The sequence below is a fragment of the Falco peregrinus genome, chromosome 9 (assembly GCF_023634155.1).
Source record: "Falco peregrinus isolate bFalPer1 chromosome 9, bFalPer1.pri, whole genome shotgun sequence".
In the NCBI taxonomy this organism is placed as follows: domain Eukaryota; kingdom Metazoa; phylum Chordata; class Aves; order Falconiformes; family Falconidae; genus Falco; species Falco peregrinus.
The window spans coordinates 23,489,942-23,509,727 of NC_073729.1; the positions used below are offsets into that span (position 1 = coordinate 23,489,942).

General features: G+C 52.0%; 1 protein-coding gene across 2 annotated transcripts; it reads right to left on the minus strand.

Moving 5' to 3' along the window:
* Positions 1-5,616: 5,616 nt before the first annotated feature.
* On the minus strand, positions 5,617-18,218 carry STMN3 (stathmin 3). Of its 2 annotated transcripts, XM_005239888.3 has the most exons (6): positions 18,201-18,218; positions 17,876-18,023; positions 8,201-8,296; positions 7,556-7,731; positions 6,575-6,766; positions 5,617-6,047 (listed from the first exon to the last, which is right to left on the minus strand). In XM_005239888.3, the coding sequence occupies exons 2-6, from the start codon at positions 17,892-17,894 to the stop codon at positions 5,988-5,990; spliced, it is 543 nt and encodes a 180-aa protein (XP_005239945.1). In that variant the 5' UTR covers positions 17,895-18,023; positions 18,201-18,218; the 3' UTR covers positions 5,617-5,987. The 2 variants fall into 2 exon arrangements, with proteins under 2 accessions (XP_005239945.1, XP_055670567.1); XM_055814592.1 differs by lacking the exons at positions 17,876-18,023; positions 18,201-18,218 and adding an exon at positions 10,202-10,396.
* Between the last annotated feature and the right edge of the window lie 1,568 nt (positions 18,219-19,786).

A 19,786-nucleotide genomic window follows, 5' to 3' on the forward strand; every position in this document is an offset into this window, starting at 1 on the left:
AAAAAAGCAGCTCACGTGTTTTCTAGAACTGGATTTATTGTGCTTGTAATTGTTTTATATCTTTTTCAACCTTCCTCTGTGAAGACTTTGCGTGCTGTCACCTTTCCAGCTGCAAGGGATGTCAGCAGTACCCTCATTCAAATGTCTTATTATTTCTTTCCTCTGGGAATGGCGATAAACTGCGGGTTGCTGTGTCTTTTATGCTGGGTGCATAGTACTCATACAGATGCTTAGTCTATTTTGTTAAATCTTTAGGTCAGATTTCCATTTAATGCAGTTTATTAGTATTCTCACAATACAAAGAGAAGCCTCAGAACTAAAATGATCCATTTATGGAGAGAGACGGACACATATGGTTTCATACCAAGTTTATTTCTTTTTTTTTTCCTTTTTTTTTTTCCCATAATCACTTCTTTTGCACAACAACAACCTCAAGTTGACAATGAAATGCACGCAGTAGACCGAAGGGAACCAGACAAGGCTCTGTTAGTGATGGAAAGTCCTTCCACGACACCACGCCAGCTCCCCACCCGGCACAAGCAAAGGTGGCCCAGGCTGCAGCAGGAGGAGTGAATCCTGCCCTGGAGGGCAGCCAGGGTGCTGAGCCCTGGGGTTACAGCTCAGCCCCGTGGCCACGCAGTCATCTTCCAAACCTCTGCCTGCAGCCATGGGCCAGTTTATTCCTCCTGGGGCGGACAGCTGTGTACCACGCTCGGTACTTCAGTACTTTCCATTTTCAGAGCACTTGAGAGACGTGTTTGTGTTGGCTGTCCCGTGGTCCCCGTGGGGTAGGGAGCGTCGGTGGCCCCTTGTCATGGTGTGGGGAGAAACTGAGGCGTGGGGGATGCTGGGGCTGGGCTGCCCGGTGCCCCCCGTGCTCGCCTCCCAGCACCCCGGGGACCACGGAGCACTCAACCGTAGGCGTTGGCCAGTGCCCCTCTTTTGCTTTACTTAAAGACAACTGACTACAAAGGTGGAGTTTATTGGTCTTACTATGTCATCTCATCCCTAGCATGGATAGTAAGAAATCTCTAGCACCGTAAACAGCCATTCCCTGACTCATTTCACGTGGTGTAAGAGTGTATGTGCATATATCGTTTCCACGTATGCATTTCTGTGCGCATGTGCACAGCCCAGTGCACAGCCGCTGTGAGGGAGGAAAGTAATGCAGCAGGAGGGAATTAAACGGACCCCATGAGACAGGCTTTGCAGAGCCAGGGCCAGAGAGTCACTCCAGGCTAAGCAGAAGCAAGCAAGCTGAAGTTTACATTTGAAAAGGAGCAGCAATACCGACCTACCCCCAAGGTAGGATGCATGCAATCATGAACAGCCACTGTCCCTGGAAAGCCAGCTCAGAGGCAACCCCACCTCCGGGTTAGAGCAAGACTTTTTAATGACTTCAAATTAATAGGATGAGGAATGGGCTTAGTCCAGAAGCAGTCTGAGGGGCCAGCATCCCTGGGAAGCACCCGTTTACAGGCAGAGCCAAGCTCTTTGCTGTAAGGGCTAATACGAGCACAGAGCTGTGATTTGGGATCTGAGGCCAGTTGTCCCAGCTCAGCGCAACTTTGCTCATCACCCGGCTGTCGGTGCCAGCTGGGAACTTGTTTAGCTTTAGCTTCTCTGCCTTGCTCGAATCAGAGGCCCTGCTCCAGGAGTGCTCTTTGAAAGTTGGATGCATACACGTAATTCATTGTTACCATCTCGTCTTTCCTCCCTCACACAACTGCAAACGTTTGTGGTCCAGGCAGGGATGCTGCCAGCTGCCTTGAGGATGCTCTCCCTGCCACGCACAAAGTCTCATGTTCATATGCTGCTGCAAAAATGGGGTTGCTAACTGTTGTTACAAAGCTTGATTCATAAACATCTACGGGAATCAATGCAGAACCTCAAGCCCTCCCATAAGGAAGGTGGCCCTGGGAATCGGGGGGGTTGCATGCCATGTCTGTGACCGCAGGACGTGGGAAAAGTCTGGGAATGAGGGAGGCTGGGACAGTAAGGATGTTAATGAGGATACTTAATTAGTCTCAATTGAGGCATGAAGTATGCTGTTGCACACAACCATTAGCAACCCTGGGATATGGAAAGGCATGAAATAGCCGTGATCCCAGAGGGTGTGCTGCCGGCCGGGCACGGCGCCGCATTAGCCGCTGGCCACAGCAGTGCCATCCCTCGGGTCTGGAGCGGCAGTAGGCGGGCGGACACCCCGTCTCCAGCCCAACCTGCCGGAGTTGGTGCACACAGCCAAAGCAATCACACATTTCCCTGATAGCGTCCAGTGGCACTGGACAGACGTCAAGCTCCCTAACATCCCTACTACATTCATCTGCACCGGGCAAACATCGCTCTGCTACACCTAAAGCATCTGGCCCCACGGATGAGCTTATTTCCTTGGCACAACGCGTCTCGGCAGCAGTTACCTGACGTTACCGATGCAAAACTCTCCCTGCACAAACCCGCTCCTCTGACCCAGGAGCTTACCCTGCACTAACACACTTCCCAGCCGCATCCACTGTCCCTCGCAGCACCAACCCAATGGAGGTGAGAAAAGTGAGTTTCTCAGTGCTCACACCTGCATGAGCACCCTGTGCCGGGCCACTCTCTTGTGCCTTTCCCATGGGATTTTTTGCCAGGCAAAGGTATTGCAAGAATAAGTCCCCACCTGAGATCCAGGCTGGCCTCCAGGAAGGGAGAGGAGAGCAGGCGTGGGGCAGCACAAAGAACCAAGGTGGAAGATCCAGGCAGGAACCGAGGCCAGAGATGGGGAGGACACCTCTAACCATCACAACCTGCCACCGACCGCTCCTCCTTCAGCACACCCCAAACCTCTCGGCTCCTCTGGCTTCCCCTGGGGCTGCAGGGAAGAGCCTGGACCCCCACACACATGAGGAGGTTTGGGTTAACGCTAAATTATATGTACTAGAATTGAAGCATCACCTCTATTTCACCTCTCAGCCCTTCCTTCTCCTCCCAGCATGAGGAGCAGCCCATCACCACTCTCACCGCCCTGCCTGCAGGACTCAGCTGCCTCCAGCTCCTGACTCCGTGATTTTCCAGCTGGTCTCTGGTCTGGCATCCCACCCTGCCGGCACCCTGCCTTCACCCGATCCTCTGACTCCTTCTGAGCCCCCAGAAGAGAGGGAAAACTGTTGTTTCTCTTGTTTGAAACTCCTGCTCATGAGTACAACATTTCTGATAATAGTAATCATAATAATCATAATAATCATAGTACTAAAAACAGTATTTACAACAAGCTCCAGGTCAGAATTACACACCAAGCAAACACTCAGCACCACAGAGAGTAGGACAGGGTTAATATCTCGCAGATACCTTCTCAGATCCCACAAACGTGCGGGACACAGACATTTGACAGTTTCAACCATTTCTTACACACAAACATTTTGTTTAAATTACTTTTAAATTTTTTTTTAAACTTTTTAAAATTTGTCATCACTATATGAATGAGGTGATGCTGGCGGTGATGCTGCGCTCTACACAGATGCTTATCTAAGACAGCTGCTACTATAAACTGATCATTAGCTACTGTTAAGAAATTCAACCCTCAGTTTCCTTCCCTTTTCCCTCTTAGCCCTAAATATAATTTATTATTTTTTTTGTCACTGACAGTGCTGGGGCATTCTAACAGTCCTGTGCTCCCGCCGGCCCAGGCGGAGGGGTTTGGGAGTAAGGAAGCCCACCCTTTTAGGAGCAGAGTCCCCTAACATCAAACTGTGGCCATTGGGGATCCCTCCCAAACCCAGCTGGGACTTCAGGGGAGATTAGCAAAGAGCCCCGGGGTCTGTTCTCCAGCAGCTGCTGCTCTTTGGCTTTCTGTGGGGTTTCTGCCACTGCCTGATGGTCACCCCAGGCCGTAATCAATTCTTCAACTAATTAAAGCACAAGGTAGATGGAAAACTTCAGCTTCTGGCAAAACACAGCAATGATTTCTTTTTCAGAGGGGAGGAGAAGCAAGGGGATCGCTATTCCCTCTGCAAACCCCTCATCTGCTCTAGCTCCTCGCTGTCCGCCACTGCTGCGCAGAGCATGGGGACCCTGGGTGGGCTGCGCCCGTGCCCACTCGGCACCCCTCGTTTGCTTAAATTATTCCCCAAGAATCCTGCAAAGCCCACCGCAGGAATCCCTGATCCCACCCATGGAATGGCTCTTTGGAGGCACAGCGTGCAGAGGATAGCAATTACTAATAATTAAACATCTTGGTGCCTTGGATGCCCCTTTGGTTTATTCTGGGGTCTGAGAGGGCAGCCCAGACGGAGGGGCCATCGCGAGGCAGGCAGGAGCAGCGCCCTGGTGTAAATACTGCCCAGGCACCCTGTGCCATGTCCCCGGAACACCGCACCGGTCTGCAAAAAAAAGAAGAACCCAGTGATCTCGAAGCATGGGACAGAGGGGAAGTCTTTTTACCTTCTGCTTCCAATGAAAGCAGCTTCCATGGAATCCTCTGCAAACCCTGGCTGCAGGACCCTGCTCCAGGGCTGAGTCCCAGCACGGCGTCCTGCGAGGCCCCGCGCCGGGAGGTGGCTGGTCCCTGCTTTTCGGATGCAACATCTCCACTTAGTTTCTCAAGGCAGAAGCAGAGGTGGGGCAAGGCGAGCAGGTCTCGGCGGGAGGGTGGCAGCCCCCTTGCCTGCACCTTGGCTACCTCCGCAGCTGTGACTCTCGAAGATGAGGAGCTCCGTGGGCTTTGACAGGCACCTATTTAGATGGGACATTACTACCATGCTTGTATCTTCTCTGCTCATCCCTACCTCCATCAAGAGGCAAGGTTTTTTTCTTAAAAATAGGCCTTAAAAAGCGAAAGATAGACAAGGAGCAAGCATGGGGACATCTCTTCACCCTTACTGCAGAATTACTGCCCCTTAGCTCCATCTCGCCCAAAGCCGCAGGTCCGGAGGGAGCAGCAGGCAGCTGGCGTGTGCTGCCCCCCAGGGTGCTGCCCCCAAGCCCCTCTCCACTCTCGGTGTCTGTAACGGCATCGAAGAGCGACATCCATCTTTGGAAACAGGGAATAAGGATGGTTATTCTGCTCACTAAAAGGCTAGTTCACAACCATGCACCGTCTCTACTGGATTTGCTCTCTTATGGAGTGACACACGGTGTTGTGGGAGCGCCGGGGAGTGGCAGAGCGAGTGCCCTCTCTCAGGGGTCCCGCAGAGCTGGGGGTGCCACCGCCACCCGCAGCGCTCCCCAGCTGCGCGGCCAAGACATCTGGGGCTCGAGAGGGCAGCTCGCTCGACCGGCTCCTTCAGCCCGCGGGCACCCAGCGCACCAGGCCGTGCCAGGGGCACCAAGCTCTGGGTGGGGACCCTCCCCTATTTCCACACGGGTATCAAAGAATCCTGCAGAGACGAGGCCTTTGGCTCACTGCCTGCCTGGGCTGCCTCCGCGCACCGCTAAGGGCGGGAGGTTTCTGCACGCCGTGACTCCCGAGCCATCCAACCCTCTCATTCCTCTCTCCTACCGCTGGCAAACGTGGGGCTGTTCCCTGTTCCACTCCACACACAGAAATTACCACTTACTTCCCATTATTCTGAAACTGATATTTGGCTCAGAGCAAACACCAAGAGGAGTAAAAGCCCCAGATAAGAAATCCGTATCTCTGTGACACTGCTGGTTGAATTTATTAATATCTTAATTATTTTTTTTTACATCAGTTTAAGAAATATTTTTTTAAAAAAGGACAAAACCCTCCAAAGAAGCTGTTTGATTGACCGGTCGATTGACTGATTCTCTATTTCATGTTAACTAGTTGCTATTCTGCTTAGAGGTCCCTATGATCTGTGAATCCCCACAAGTACTGACTATTAAGGATGCAGAGATAGAGAAGCGTGTAGCTGGGGGACGAACACCAGGGGAGGGGGGGATGGAGAACCGAATGTTGCATCTAGACAAACAAAATAAAATGTGGTGGTTGGTCGATTGGTTGGTTTGTTAACAGGAATCAGGTGCTAGATGTGTAGAAAAGCCCTTTATCCAGAGATCTCCTCCCGCTGTTCCTTGTTCCTGCGAACTTCAGCTGCATGCAGTTCCTGCAAAGATGGGAGAGACACCACCAGGCTAACACTTTCTGTGCTTGCAATTTCTGCTTTCCTTCTCTCCTGCACACAGAATTGGCATCAGGCAAAAACAAAAGAAAAGACACTGGTCACCCATCCAACACACCCCGAGGGCAGCGGGTTATACCTGCAAGGATCAAAGCATCTCACCTGTGGGAGACTGGAGGTGATGCGAACCTACAGCAAACACGTTCGTGGCTCCTGCCTTCTGCAAAGCCCTTCAGCCACCCACCCGTGGATGTGGGGTGGGCCTGATCCTGTGCCTTTGAGCTTGCACTTATCAAGATCAGCCAGATGGTATTTTCTCTACTGACCTTGAAAGACACATTCCCCCCTCCTCATGCTGCTCCTGAGTGGAGCTGCTCCACATCCCGCTTCCTACCAGCAATGGGATGCTCACTCTTCTGTGCCCATCGCACTGGGACAAACCTGCAGGGACCAGACCCCAGCTCCTGCCATGGCCACCAGCACCCAGCCCTCTCCCACAGCATCGCACTCGCCTTCTCACGGAGCCGCTCCCTCAAGGCGGCAAGATGTGCTTCGCGGATCTCCCTGCTCAGCTCCATCTTGTAGTTGAGCTTCTCCTCGGCCAGGCGGCTGAAGTTGTTGTTCTCCTCCAGTGCCTTGTGCAGCACCTCCCGCTCATGTTCCCGCTTCTCCGCCAGCTGCTTCAGCACCTGTGCCTCCTGGGTCTGCCGAGGCGTAAGGAAACCGAAGAGGCTCTTCTAGCCTTCAGCTCCCCAGAAAGGCTTTCTGACCATCTCCTCTGCTCAAAGCCACTCTGCCACCCCCCTCCATCCCATAACACTCTGGCTTGGAAGATACTTTGATACCTTTTTCCTGCGGTGGGGCAATGTCTGCTGGGCCCGGTGCTCCAGGCGATGCAACGCTGCGCCCACCAGCTCAGCAAAACCAAGGTGACCTTCACGTGGACGTTGAGTCTCCTCTCCAAGTGTCACCTCATCCTTTCAATGATTCCAGCTTGCTCTCCTCTTAGCCACCAATACCCATAACATTTATACTCTGTTTTACTCTACCGGTTTTCTCCTTTTCAGCAGTTTTCACCAGGAGACATTTCATACAGCACTTACAATAAAATGTGGCACAGCCAGCTGTCCGAAACACACAGCTGTGTTTCGGTGTGGTTCAGGCTGGTGTGTGACCACCTGCTACATCTGCAGCATCAGCTGGCGAGAACAGCCCCCACCGGCAGGTCACATGCAGAGGACACCATACCGTGTGGTTTTAGGAACAGGAGGACGATGATGATCATCGAGTCCAGTTCCCTGCCTAAACAAGGCTACAGAACCTCACTCCATGACTCCCATGTCTCACCTGACAATTTACAGTGGAATATAATGATAACTGTCAGAAGACTCTTCCCAGCCATTTTAGATTGCTCCTGCTAAGCCAGTTTTAGGGTTTGGTGCAATTGGTACCCATCACAGAAAAGTCACTGCTTCTACAGGACATCTCATTACCTTCCTTCTCTCCTCTGCAGCCTCCAGCCTCCTCTGCAGCTCCTCCAGGGACAGATCCTTCTTCTTGGGTGGGGAGGAAAGGATGGGGCTCTCGGGAGATAAATCTGAAGGCGACTTCAGGATCACTTCGAAGCTCTGGCCTGATGCCCTCTTATCCAGCTGCTTCACCTCCATATCTTTGGGGGAGGGGCAAAAAACAGCGACTCTGTGGAGCCGTGACACTCAGGAAAGCATTCGCCTGAGGGCACTGAGCTCTTCACATAGGAATTAGGGTGTTCCCATGCCCTGATATGGGTGATTTTGTTCTGTCTCCAAAATTTCCCGATTAGTGATCAGCTTCATCCCCCCTCTATGTCAATGCAATTAATTTAAATTCATGGCATAGTTACAGAATGGCCATATTAATGTTAACATCTTACGCATCACCCCAGCATGAAGCAGACAGCTTCTGCAGGCACTTTCTGGGAAAATGTTGGTTATGTTAATAACATAAACTGTGAAAGGAGACTAAACAGAAAGACCCTGGGCTGAGGCATGGATTGCTGCTCCAGTTTGGGAAAGCCCAGCACTCTGACGAGCTCCCAAGTTGTCTGCTGGAGCATCACGCAAATGGTGTCGTGGCCCCTGTGAGAGCAGGTTACGTACCTCCATACTGGTAGATGGTATTGGGATGGGGCTGGGTGTGGAAACAGGAGCAGATGAGGGAGAGCAGAGACAGCTCCTTCATTTTCTCCTTGTAGGCTGAAAAGTACAAAATAGCAATGAGAAGAGTGTCTAATGGCAGTGGCAGCTCTTTGTCACAGAGAAATGAAGCAAGTGGACAGAAGAAAACACATTTTCAGCTACCAGACTCTGTGGAATCTTTTCCAGGGTGCTATAGCTTGCCAAGAGGTTCCCAATGAGCATCTGTTCTAGAGCAGATTAAACTAGCTGCCAGTGTGGCAAATGTGGTAGGAAGACACAGGAGGAATTTGCCACATCTAGAGGTATAAGTTTCTGTGCAGGATTTTCACTCCGAAGGAGTAAAACACTGCAGCCCGTGTAGTTAACCCCATCGGGACAGCTGCCCAGACTCTTTCTCCATTCCAGTTCCAGACTCAGAGGTAAAACAACGCACATCAATACCTGGAAACATTGCTCAACCCCTGGCAAGTTAGGAATATGCATTTCTGACATCAGGGTGAAGAAGCAAGAGGCAGCCAGCAATGTGGAGAAAAAAAATGGGCATCTGAGTGAAGATACAGTTCAGGGTGCTGCTAAGCAGGGGGATTGCTGTAACTCAGCTTCCTGAGGTGCTTCCTTCCCTGCAGAAGCAGATAAGGGAGGGTGTAAGTGGATTCTGTCACCACCTTGGCCCATGCAGGCAGAGGCTGATGCTGGTCTGCAAATGCTGTCCCCACAGCCTTCTGCATAGGACAGGGAAATACACAAACCCTTCGAGCTCCACTGCTGCAAGATCCCTCCAGTTTGCTCATCATTCCTGTGACTGGAGGATGCACTGCAGCATCCGCAGTGATCACAAGTACACAAGCTGCTGCCCCAACGACAGCAGCACCACAGCTTGTAGTGGGTCTGTTTCTGGGGCAACCTTCACCTGTATTTTTGGAGTTTAGCACATTAAAGACAGTGAACTGTTCACTCACACTTGACAAAGAACCTCAGAACAGAAGGACTTGAAAACAGAAAGGTGCTCCATCAGGCTGTCAAGTTCTTTATCACACCAGTGTAACCCTTGCAGCAACACTGCCACATCACAGGTCAGCAGCTGAGGCTCAGCAGTGGGTGCTGCTGTCTCCCACATGCTGTGAGGCTCTGCCCTGGCCTGGCTTCACAGGGGACACCCAGACATGCGGGGAGAGTCTTCATGGCTGCGTGTCAGGCCAAACCTGCCCTGAGCCTCATGCTGCCCCTCCTCCTCCCTCCACCAAGGGCACAGACATGCTGCTGCTCTGCCTTGGTCCTACTTCTGGATTTCCCACACGTCCTTGTGCTCCTGGCCTTGGTTGACCCTTCCTGACCGAGCTGCCGTTTGACCTCCAGCCAGAGAAGAACCTGCAGCCTGGCCGCCAATGCCACCTTCAGAGCAAGACCCTCCTTTGGGCCAGGGAAGGGAAATCCCCAGAGCTTTGTGATCTGAAGAGGCATTAGATACAGAACAATTTTGAAAAAAGTATCACTTTGTGTACCACATTCTCTTAGGAGCATCTTTCAGATCTCCTCTGCCTTCCTGCAGCTACTCAGGTGCGAAAACAGTGGTTTCATATGCCTGCTTCATATGTGCACTTATTTTTCCTTCTAGATACAGAACTTCATCCTAATTAACACCCTCCTTTTGCTAACCAACAGTCCCTGAAGCTCAGCTCTTTACTGAACATTTTTTTAGTTTGCTGCACGTTCTGATTTTAATACCCTGAGCAGTCCTGTAAATCAAATAGGAATAGTTTCCATCAGCAGAGGTAGCCACAGAGCAGGACATCTTTGGTTTTGTTCTTAATGAAAAATGTCACTGGAAAGCCTCTGAGAGTGCTGTATCGTGCTAGAAGTCGGGGCATGCAGCAGCAAGCTGGTGTATCCCATCATGTGCTGCCAAGGGCCCTGGGGAGGGTCCCCTGGACTGAATGAGAGATGTTATCTCTTAATACGAACCATGCACCGGGGTCGTTGCTCTACCATTATGTCTGGTCCTGGGTGAAATCAAGACATTAAGCAGATGTGCTGCACCCGCAGCCCACTCGTTCAGTTGTCCCCTAGCCCCCGTTACGGAGCACAGCGCTGTTTGTGTCATTACTTGGACTGCAGTACGTCTGCCCTGCGCTGGTTCCACGCTCTGTGCAGACGAGTGCGCTGCGGTCCCTGCCTTCAGAGCTGCTGTAGTAATTCCGCAGCTGCCTCCATCCCACCCGGATCTTCCCGGCGGCGCTTTCCCTTCTGCAGCGCGCACTGACCGTTCCCCCCCGCCCCGTCAACTGAACGGAAAAGGAGGAGGGCAGACGGACGCCGCCCCGCCGGGATGCGGCACGGCCGTACCGAGCTGCGGAGCTGCTGTGCACACACACACACACCGACGCCGGGGCCGCAGCTGCCCCCCGCGCCACCCGGTGCCATCGGCGGCGCGTGCGGGCCCGGCCGGGGCGGGGCTGGGCGCTGCGGGGCCGCGGGGACCGGCGGGGTCACCTCCCGCAGCGCCACCGTCGGGAGAACCCGCTCCCGCCCCGCGCCTCGGGGGGCGGGGGGAGCACCGGGAGCGGCCCGAGACCCCGCGGCCGGTGCCGGGGAGGGTCCGCGCGGCGCCGGGACCCCGGCCCGGGAGCTGCCCGCTCAGCATCGCACACACACCCCGAGAGACCCCGGCCCGGAGCTGCCCGTTCAGCACAGCCCCCTCCCCCGGAGACACCCCGGTCCGGGAGCTGCCCGCTCAGCACCGCTCCCCCGAGAGACCCCCAGGATCCCGGCCCGGAGCTGCCTGCTCAGCATCGCACACACACACCGAGAGACCCCGGCCCGGAGCTGCCCGGTTACCACGGCCACCCCGAGAGATCCTGGCCCGGAGCTGCCCGCTCAGCACCGCCCCCTCGGAGAGACCCCGGGATCCGGCCCGGAGCTGCCCGCTCAGCATCGCACCCCCGCCCCGAGAGACCCCGGCCCGGAGCTGCCCGGTCGCCACAGCCCCCGGCAAGCCCCCAGCAGCACCGAGCCCAGAGGCTTTGTCACGAGGAGGGGGCAGGAGCGGCCCCCGAAGGAGTCACCCCGACCCACGGCCCCAGAAGTGGATGGATCCTGGGGCCCTCCCGGCCCCGCTCTGTCCCCGCGGTCACCCGTGGGACACAGCAGCACCCACAGCAACGCCCACGGCCTTGTGCACTTTTGACCATCAGTGACAAATAGGCGGTATGTGTATCCAGCACGCTGTCAACAGGCTAAAATAAGAAAAGGCCTCCTGTCAGGGGGGTAGATCCTCTGATCCAGCAAGTAAAAGCAAGAAACACAACGACTGGGTCACTTCAAGGGGCTGCCAACGAGCCCCTGGGCTGTGCCTCCAGCGCCGCTGGTCACAAGGACCTGCTTGAAACGCCCAAGGGTAGGAGATCAGCACTGCAAACCTCAGCACTAAAATTTAGTTCAGAAGTACCTGCACTCACATTTGACAATGGAGACAAAATTTTGAGGACATATTTATGCCAGCAGACAAAATCCTTGAGCCAAGGTAAGAGAGCTGGCTGGCCAGAATATGCTATGGCCACCAAGTCCCTTCCAGGACAGACTGTATGTCTTCTAGTGCACAAATGTACATAATTTAAGAACAATTAGACACGAAATGCCGTACTTGTTATTTAAGCATCTATTTGCATTTTTTACTTCTGCCAAGTTAGGAAACATAAATTCAGCTCACATTGAGCAAATATTGTATGTGTGCATAAATTAGTAAGGCGCTCTGGCTCAATTCCTAAGGGACACTACACCACAGTGTCACCGTGGTCTCCGAGGTACAGCAAGAGCTTTGTCCCACTGATGGGTAGAGGGTTAGGACAGGCTGCTCGCTCAGGTATGAATTGTGGATATTTTACTTTTCTTTTTGGACAAACGCTGCAATAGTAACAAGCTCATTCACTCTGGTATGGTCTTCATCACTAAGTCGTAACACTTCACAGCTTTCATCTCAGAATTGGGGTGAAACATTGCAAATAACGGAGTTGTGTAAATTGAGTGAATAAACTGTAGAAGTTATAGAAAATATATCAGAGTCCCATCCTGTAAAGGGGTGAACTTGCATTTAGTTGGTTTCATAGGGCCCTGGGTAGTGATTAAGATAGAATACTATCTAAAAAGGACCAGTCCTCAGCATCTCTGAGTATTTATGCCCTGTAAACAGCACAGTCAGATCCTGCTTTGTTTATATTCCATTGCACACCCCAGGCCACAATTAATCTTTATTAAAATTTTTCATCTAACTTTTCTCTGTGCTCTATATATTGCATGGGCAAAACACCTTTCTCCCTGTGGCAAGGAGAAGAAGAGAGATCACCTGGGCGTTCATCAAGCCACCAAGAGGGCCGGGTTGCTCCCAGCTTGCTTTCTCTCCAGCCACTCATCTCCTGTGCTCCCTCTAGTGCTACACAGCACATACTTCACTTCCATAGCCTCGCTGCTTTGCTGCTTTGCACGAGCCCTGTGTACAGCATTTATCCGTGGAAAGTGTTTGTCTCCAAGATACACCACCACCCCCCGGAGACACCATCCAGCTGCTCCTGGAGAGACTGTGGTGCAGGAGATGGAGGAATGGCTAGGGATGGGTGCAGCGTGTGAGCAACGGGAACTATCTTCCCACTCACGATGTACCTGGGCAGTGGTGCTCACCACTTATTAGTCATCAAAAAGTTTTGTTCTCTGCCTCCTAACCAGATAAAATTAAACTGCAGACTGCTTGAGTAGTCTGTCTTCTTGTTTAATGACATCCAGCAAAACAGAGTGAGGCCATTTAGGCACAACGCTGATACAGAGTCATTCATAATGAACCAGAGGCATAGCGAGACTAATTTATGTGAATTCAGGCACTTTAAATGGATGAGACCAGATGTGCTATGTCTAATAGCAAGGTCAAAGGAAGGTTATGATAAGGAAATAATTTGGTTTGCAGAGATAACTTTGGAGAAGTAAAAATTGCTTCCATAAAGAATATTATAGCATGAAAAAATGGGAACAGTCCAAGTACAACTATAGACAAAGCACAACCAGAAGGTAAGGAAGCTGGAGAGACAGCGAACGGAGTCCTTCAGCACAAAGACTGCAATGCCACATACACAAGAGCAACCCTAGTTCTTGATGAGCCTCGAGAGTGCAACAGACCCTAGATATTGTCACCTGCTCTGAATCTTAGCATAAAAATAATGGCAAGACCCTCACTTCAGTTTAACTTGCTTCCACCTTCTTGCTCCCCAGCTTCTGAAAACAGGTCAGTGGGGAGCTCACACAACCAGAAAACACTAGTGGGTTTGGGGTTTTCTTCAAATCAGCATTTGTACCCCACACTGATGCCATACACCATCTCAGCTGCTCCTCAGGAGATCTGAGGCCCAGAAGTTACTGTGGGTTCATGTGGAACCATCCATGGTAAGAGGCAGATGCGAGGGTTACTCTGCCTTCTGTCCGACATCTGCTAAACTGTCACTCAGGAAGGGTTCCCAGTCACCCGGCCGCTCCCCTGGGTTTCACCTGCAGCTCATGGACGCCACATCAACCTGTCTTCCGCACAGCCAACAGGTTAGCAAATCACCCAGGCTGTACCACTGGAACATGTGGGCTGCCCTCCAGAAAATAACCAGGGAAAGCTCCTCTTCTAAGGGCTTGGCAAGAGAGAGGGGCTGAACAGGCAGTGGAGACCCGGCAGCTGAGCTGGTGGGTGACTGTCAGGAAGGAGAGAAGCATGGCCTGAGTTGCTTCATAAAGCAAAGAAAGGAGCCCAATGCAGGCAGCTGTCCCAGGGTGTTTGTGGATTTGGGGCAAACACAGAGGGTTCAGAGGGTCAGGTCTGGATGAGGCAAAGAGCTACAAAGGAGCTGGGGACCAGATAAGACAGCAGTTCATGAGGCAGAGACAGGAGTCCAATGCCATGAAGCATCAGGTACAGACATGCTGTGTGACCAGACAGCCACTGGGTCTCTGGATCTTGGTTTCCTTTGCATTAACCAGAAGATTATTTTACTTGCCTGCTATACAGTGGTAATATTTGTATAAACGCATTCAGAGAACACAAGGTTCTCTAGTATGACACTAAACATGTAGAGGTACCTTGAAAGAATAAAAGGATTATTTGGAAATACGCTGATCAGCTCTTCACCAGTTGGGATGTGCCAGAGCGCTACAGCACATGCACATGGCCTTTGGTTGCTCTCTAGCTCTTCTGTATTTCTAAATCACAGGCAAAGACTGGACCACTGGTTTAACTGCCCTCTGGACAGGAGATTATTTTTTTTTAAACATAAGCTTACACCCAGAAGAATAAAGCCCATGTCAGTTGGACACCTGGGAGGGATCAGCCAGCCATGCTGTTTCCCATTATTTCAGAGGTATAGAAGGTTTAGTGAGCTTCAGGTCCCTCCAAGTATTGTCAGCAAGAATCATCAGCCCCGTTCACCCTAAGAAAGCTGGAAGTTGCAATCCATCCTGCTGCCCACACTGCTGCCACCCAGGTCTTATCTGCAACCTTACAGCTGCCACATCACACCGCTCAGTCTCAGCTTTTCCTTTGCAGAAGGAGAATGTGTTCATCTGCCAAAACAATGCCTTCCCCAAACTTGAACCAACATTGCTATGCCTCAAGAAAGAGCTCTTTTGAGATACGTAAGGGATCCTCACAGAGTCTACATGTTGCCATCAAAGAAAATATGATTTATATTTTAGAAAGAACAAATATTTTTGGAGGATTTTGACCCCTCATTTGGATACAGCGGTAAAAAAAAAATATTAAAAATGGCTACAATAGATTTTTTTGGCTTGTAAAACTGAAGTCCTAATAGAAGTAACATAAGTTTTTAAGACCATATAGACTCCATCAATACCTGAAGAAAAGAGAACAGTGATTTCTTGAGAACACAGAGGTGGAGAGCTTGATGGAAAGGGCTCTGGCTCTGCGGCATGAGCAGTAAGTGTCAGGACAGGGCAATACCATACGGTGCCTACCAGTAAAATCCCAGAAAAGGGATTAAGGGGATAACCCAGACCTACACAAAGTCACACAACTCTCGCGTGTCTGTGTAGGAGGGGAAAACTTCAGGATCTGCCAAAGCACATTTACCGTGCCCAGCTGTAAGGCCAGGAATGACAAACCAGTGTTGCCTCTTGGCTCCACCTTCTCAGATGTGCAGACATTGGAGCAAAGCCCACGAGGCTGTCACCTTACTGCATCATTTTATAACCTCGCATCTCTTTATTCCACCCAGATGCCTACAAATGGTGGGGAAAGTTATGCAGCCCTGCAGGGTCCGGCCAGATGCCCCTTCTGCGGTGCAGAAAAGCCCAAAGCCTGGTGCGGCCGAGGTGGGGAGGGGGTGCGAGGGCTCTGCCCCTGCAACTGCCGGCAGCGGGGCCAGCACCGCATCTCAGCCCGCACTGAGCATGTGCCGCCCACCCCGCTGCTCCAGCGCAGAAAACAGCCACCATGGCCAGGAGAAACGCCTAAGGTGGCAGGGGGGAAAGAGGGAGGACTGCTGGGCTGGGGGAAGCAAGCCCCGCTTCTTTTCAATCCAGGGATTTATTTGTTTGTTTAAACAAACCCAAGAAAATCTTCCCAAGGGGAAAAAGAGCCCCCGGGCACCAGCTGCAGACAATTGCAGCTGCTCTCCCTTCAGCACGGGTCTGCGTTTGCTGCCAATAAAGAAGAAAATAATGAAGAAAGCAAACAAGACTCTCCTTAATTTAAGGATTTGCTTGCCTTTTTCTCCTGCCATTCCAGGCTACTCTCCATTCCTGCTATAAGTGCTATAGGTGATGGGGAGCTGCTCCCTGCAAAGGCAGCTGGGCGAGGCTCAGCCCTGCTCCCTCCCTTGGCAAACACTGCCCTATTCTCTTTCCTCCTGCCACATCACTGGTTTCCCATGGCTTTCTACTCCTTGAAATCATTTCTCTGCTTGGTCTGAGCCACAAAGAAGTGCAGTTTCTCTGAAGCACACACTTCTTCATGATCCTGAGTCTCCTTTAACAGTAAAACTGCATCTTTGGGAAGATGAAATATGCCATAGGCATATGTGGGTTGGGAGGGAGAGAATGCACCAACTGGAAAATGCATGTTATGCCTACGCCTGTCTCATCCACCACCTCGTCCATCTCAAGTTCGGTGCAACCTTGGTTTCGATGGCTGGTGAGCCTCAGCCGTCCCTCCCACCCCCACTCCGCAAACGAGGTCCAATCCTGTTCTGTAGAGAAGGCAGGCAGATGGGTGGGACCTCCTGAGCGTGCACTGCCGCACACCTTCATTGAGACAGGGATACTTGCAGAAATATATACAATAGCTAAAAATTTTCTGTCATAGAGACACATTTTTACAGTGCTGCTTTACTGTCTTTCATTGCATGCTAAGCCCACCGGGATCAGCTGCACCCTTACACCCATCCCCCCCTCCCCCCCATCGCTCTGTCCTTCTCTCCCCTGCATCTACCAATCTTTTCAAAGGAAAAAGGAATAGAGAAGGCACAGCAGGAAACACAGGCAAAGGGCAGTGGAAGAAGCAAGAAGTGTTGCTGGTCTCCTTCTGGCTGGTCCCCTGCTGGGGGGGGCACAAAGCACTGCCTGCTTTTCCTTTTTGTCTGCTGTTCCCCCTCAGCCCTCCATCCCAGCTCTCCAGGGTTTAGTTCCCCCGCCCAAGCTCCTCTTTATGGACTGCAGAATTCAGAGCCATTGAAAGAGAAAACTCAGCTTTTTTTTAAGAAAAAGACCCTCTAAACCCACCCCCTATTCATTGTACCATTTCAGGCTTTTCTTCTTCACCCACTTCCCAGTTTCAGCCATTTGGATCCCTCCTCCCCAGCTGAAAGGAGCAAGACACATCTCTTGGGAACGGCTGGACCAAAGAAGCGCAGCATCCTCAGGGCAGGCTGCCATCCTGCAGCCAGAGCCGACCCTGGTGCCAGGCTCCCAGGCAGCTGCTCCGAGATCCCCGTCTGCTGTAGGGGGGAGGAAGGGCTCCCCTTGCAGCATTTGATTTCACCCAACGCCATCAGAGGACCGCTCCCCTGTAGCATCTTCTAACGAAGAAATGTGAGCTGTGGAAGAAATCTAGGGATGGGAAGCCCTGAGAATACACAGAAATCCATCCAGGTTTTTCTGGTTGGGTTTGGGGGATTTTCTAGGGCTTTACTGTCAGTCTCTTGTCCATGTCTTTCTTTCCGTTACCCATTTAGGCAATATACAATCTTCACAAAACAAAATGTAATTTCTGATTTCTCTGCATCCAGCTACACAGCATGTAAATTTTTCTTAGGGGAAAAAAAAAGCTGCATCACGTTACAAAAATAATAATAAATTGTCATGCAGCAGCATCTTCTTGTGGCATAATGTAATGGCAACAATATTTTAAACTGGCAAGTTTATCACATGTGTATTCATATTAAAATAAAAAGCCCACCTGCTATCTTGCATCAGAGGGGTGTGTGTATGGGGGAGGAAAGGGAACAATGCTGCCATACCAGCTGCCTCCTCATCAGACAACTCCCCCGAAACGGAAAAAAACCCCAACCTCAAACCCTCCGAATAATGATTAAAAACAATAAACCCTGATGGTTCTATAAGCACATCGATGACAAACCCCCCAGAAGATGCCTGTCCTACCTGAGACGGTGCTGGCCATGCTGCTGCGGCGGGCGCGGTGCGGGTGCTGCAGGATGGAGCGCAGGGAGCTGCGGAGGTGCTGCAATGCTGCGGGGAGGCAGGACTGACTCAGCTGGAGGGGGCTGCAGCCATCCGCGGCGGGGAGAGGCTGGAGAGCCAGAGAAAGGGAAGGGGTGGAAAGAAAAAGAAGGGTCACTAGTTCAGAATATTAATTAGCGTATCAGGCCTCCTTTCCTGGGTGGTTTTGACGGCAGATCCCTCCCAGGCAAGACTGCCTGCCAGAAACCCAGACCCACCGCGGGGGGGGGGGGGCGAGGAGACACACCCAGCTGGGCTCTGGCAAAAGATGCTTTTTCCTCTTCTTCCTCCCGTTCTTGTCTGCTCTAGATGGGCTAAACTGCTTTTTCCCTTGCTGAAAATGGAAATAAGCAAATTCTTTCTTCCTTTCTTTCTTTCTTTCTTTCTTTCTTTCTTTCTTTCCTTCTTTCTTTCTTTCTTTCTTTCTTTCTTTCTTTCTTTCTTTCTTTTTTTTTTTTTTTTAACCCATCCATTCCAAGGCGGCTCCCACCCACAGGGCCAGGTCTGGGGTCTGGCTTAGCTAGGCTGAGGTGTAAATCCCAAATCCCAAACTGTGCAGCAGCTTTAGGCCAACAGCACAGGGAGGAGGGATCCCAGGCAGACTCAGCAGTTTTTAGGCATGTGGGTTTTTTTGCACCAGCACTGGGGCACAAAAGGGGCTGCGGTCTTGGCGGGCGGGGGGGGCAGGGGAAACTGCTGTAAAAGTAGAGGAGGAAGAGCAGAACAGATCCCTTTGGTTTCAGTGAGACTTCTCGGGGTTTCTCCCCTTGCCCCGGGCATCAGGACATCTTTTCCTATTCTATTCTGTTTTCTATCATTTCCATTTGTGGCTGTTGCTAGGGGCCAGTGCATCTGTGCTATCAGAGCATCACACACATGCCTGGGACCAAGGAACCCTCCCCGGTCCCTGCTGCCAGCTGCACCCACCCGAGCAGGGCTGCACAAACCCCACCTCATGCGGCTGCAATCCCATGCAATCCTCCCAGCCTCTGGCCCTCTCCTGCCAGATGTTCTCCCTCCAGCTGCACATCCCCTCTGGCTGAAAACACCCCAAATCTCCTGGCACGCTGCAATGCAGACACTCCCAAACAATTCCAGCAGCTGCAGGGAACTACAGGTTGTTCGGGTGGCTGCTGGTGCTCTGGCTTGGCCAGGGGCAGAAGCCACAGGCAGTACCTACTAAAGTCAGTTAAAAAGGCAGAGATTTTCCTTTTTTCCTATTTTTTTCCCAAATCTTCAAATGTTCTATTCGTTCAATGCTGTATGTAAAAAAAAAAAAAAAATAACAAAGAAAATAAGCCTAATTCAAGCACAATTGCAGGCTGGGTGGAGAATGGATTGGGAGCAGCCCTGAGGAGAAAGACTTGGGAGTGTTGGTGGAGGAGAAGACCAACATGACCAGGCAACGTGCGCCCGCAGCCCAGAAACCCACCCGTGCCCTGGGCTGCACCACTGGCAGCGCGGCCGGCAGGCGAGGGGGGGCTCTGCCCCTCTGCCCCGCTCTGCTGAGACCCCCCTGCAGCGCCGCCCCCAGCTCGGGGACCCCCAGAGTCAGGAGGACACGGACCCGTGGGAGTGGGTCCAGAGGAGGCCACGGAGATGCTCAGGGGGCTGGAGCCCCCCTGCTGTGGGGACAGGCTGGGAGTGGGGGAGGGTCACCCTGGGGAAGAGACGGCTCGAGGGGGGGGGACCTTGGAGCAGCTCCCAGTGCCTGAGGGGCTGCGAGAAACCTGGGGAGGGGCTGCTACTGGGGCAGGTAGTGACAGGACAAGGGGGAATGGCTTTAAACTGCGAGGGCAGATGTAGATCAGATAGGAGGAAGAAATTCTTCCC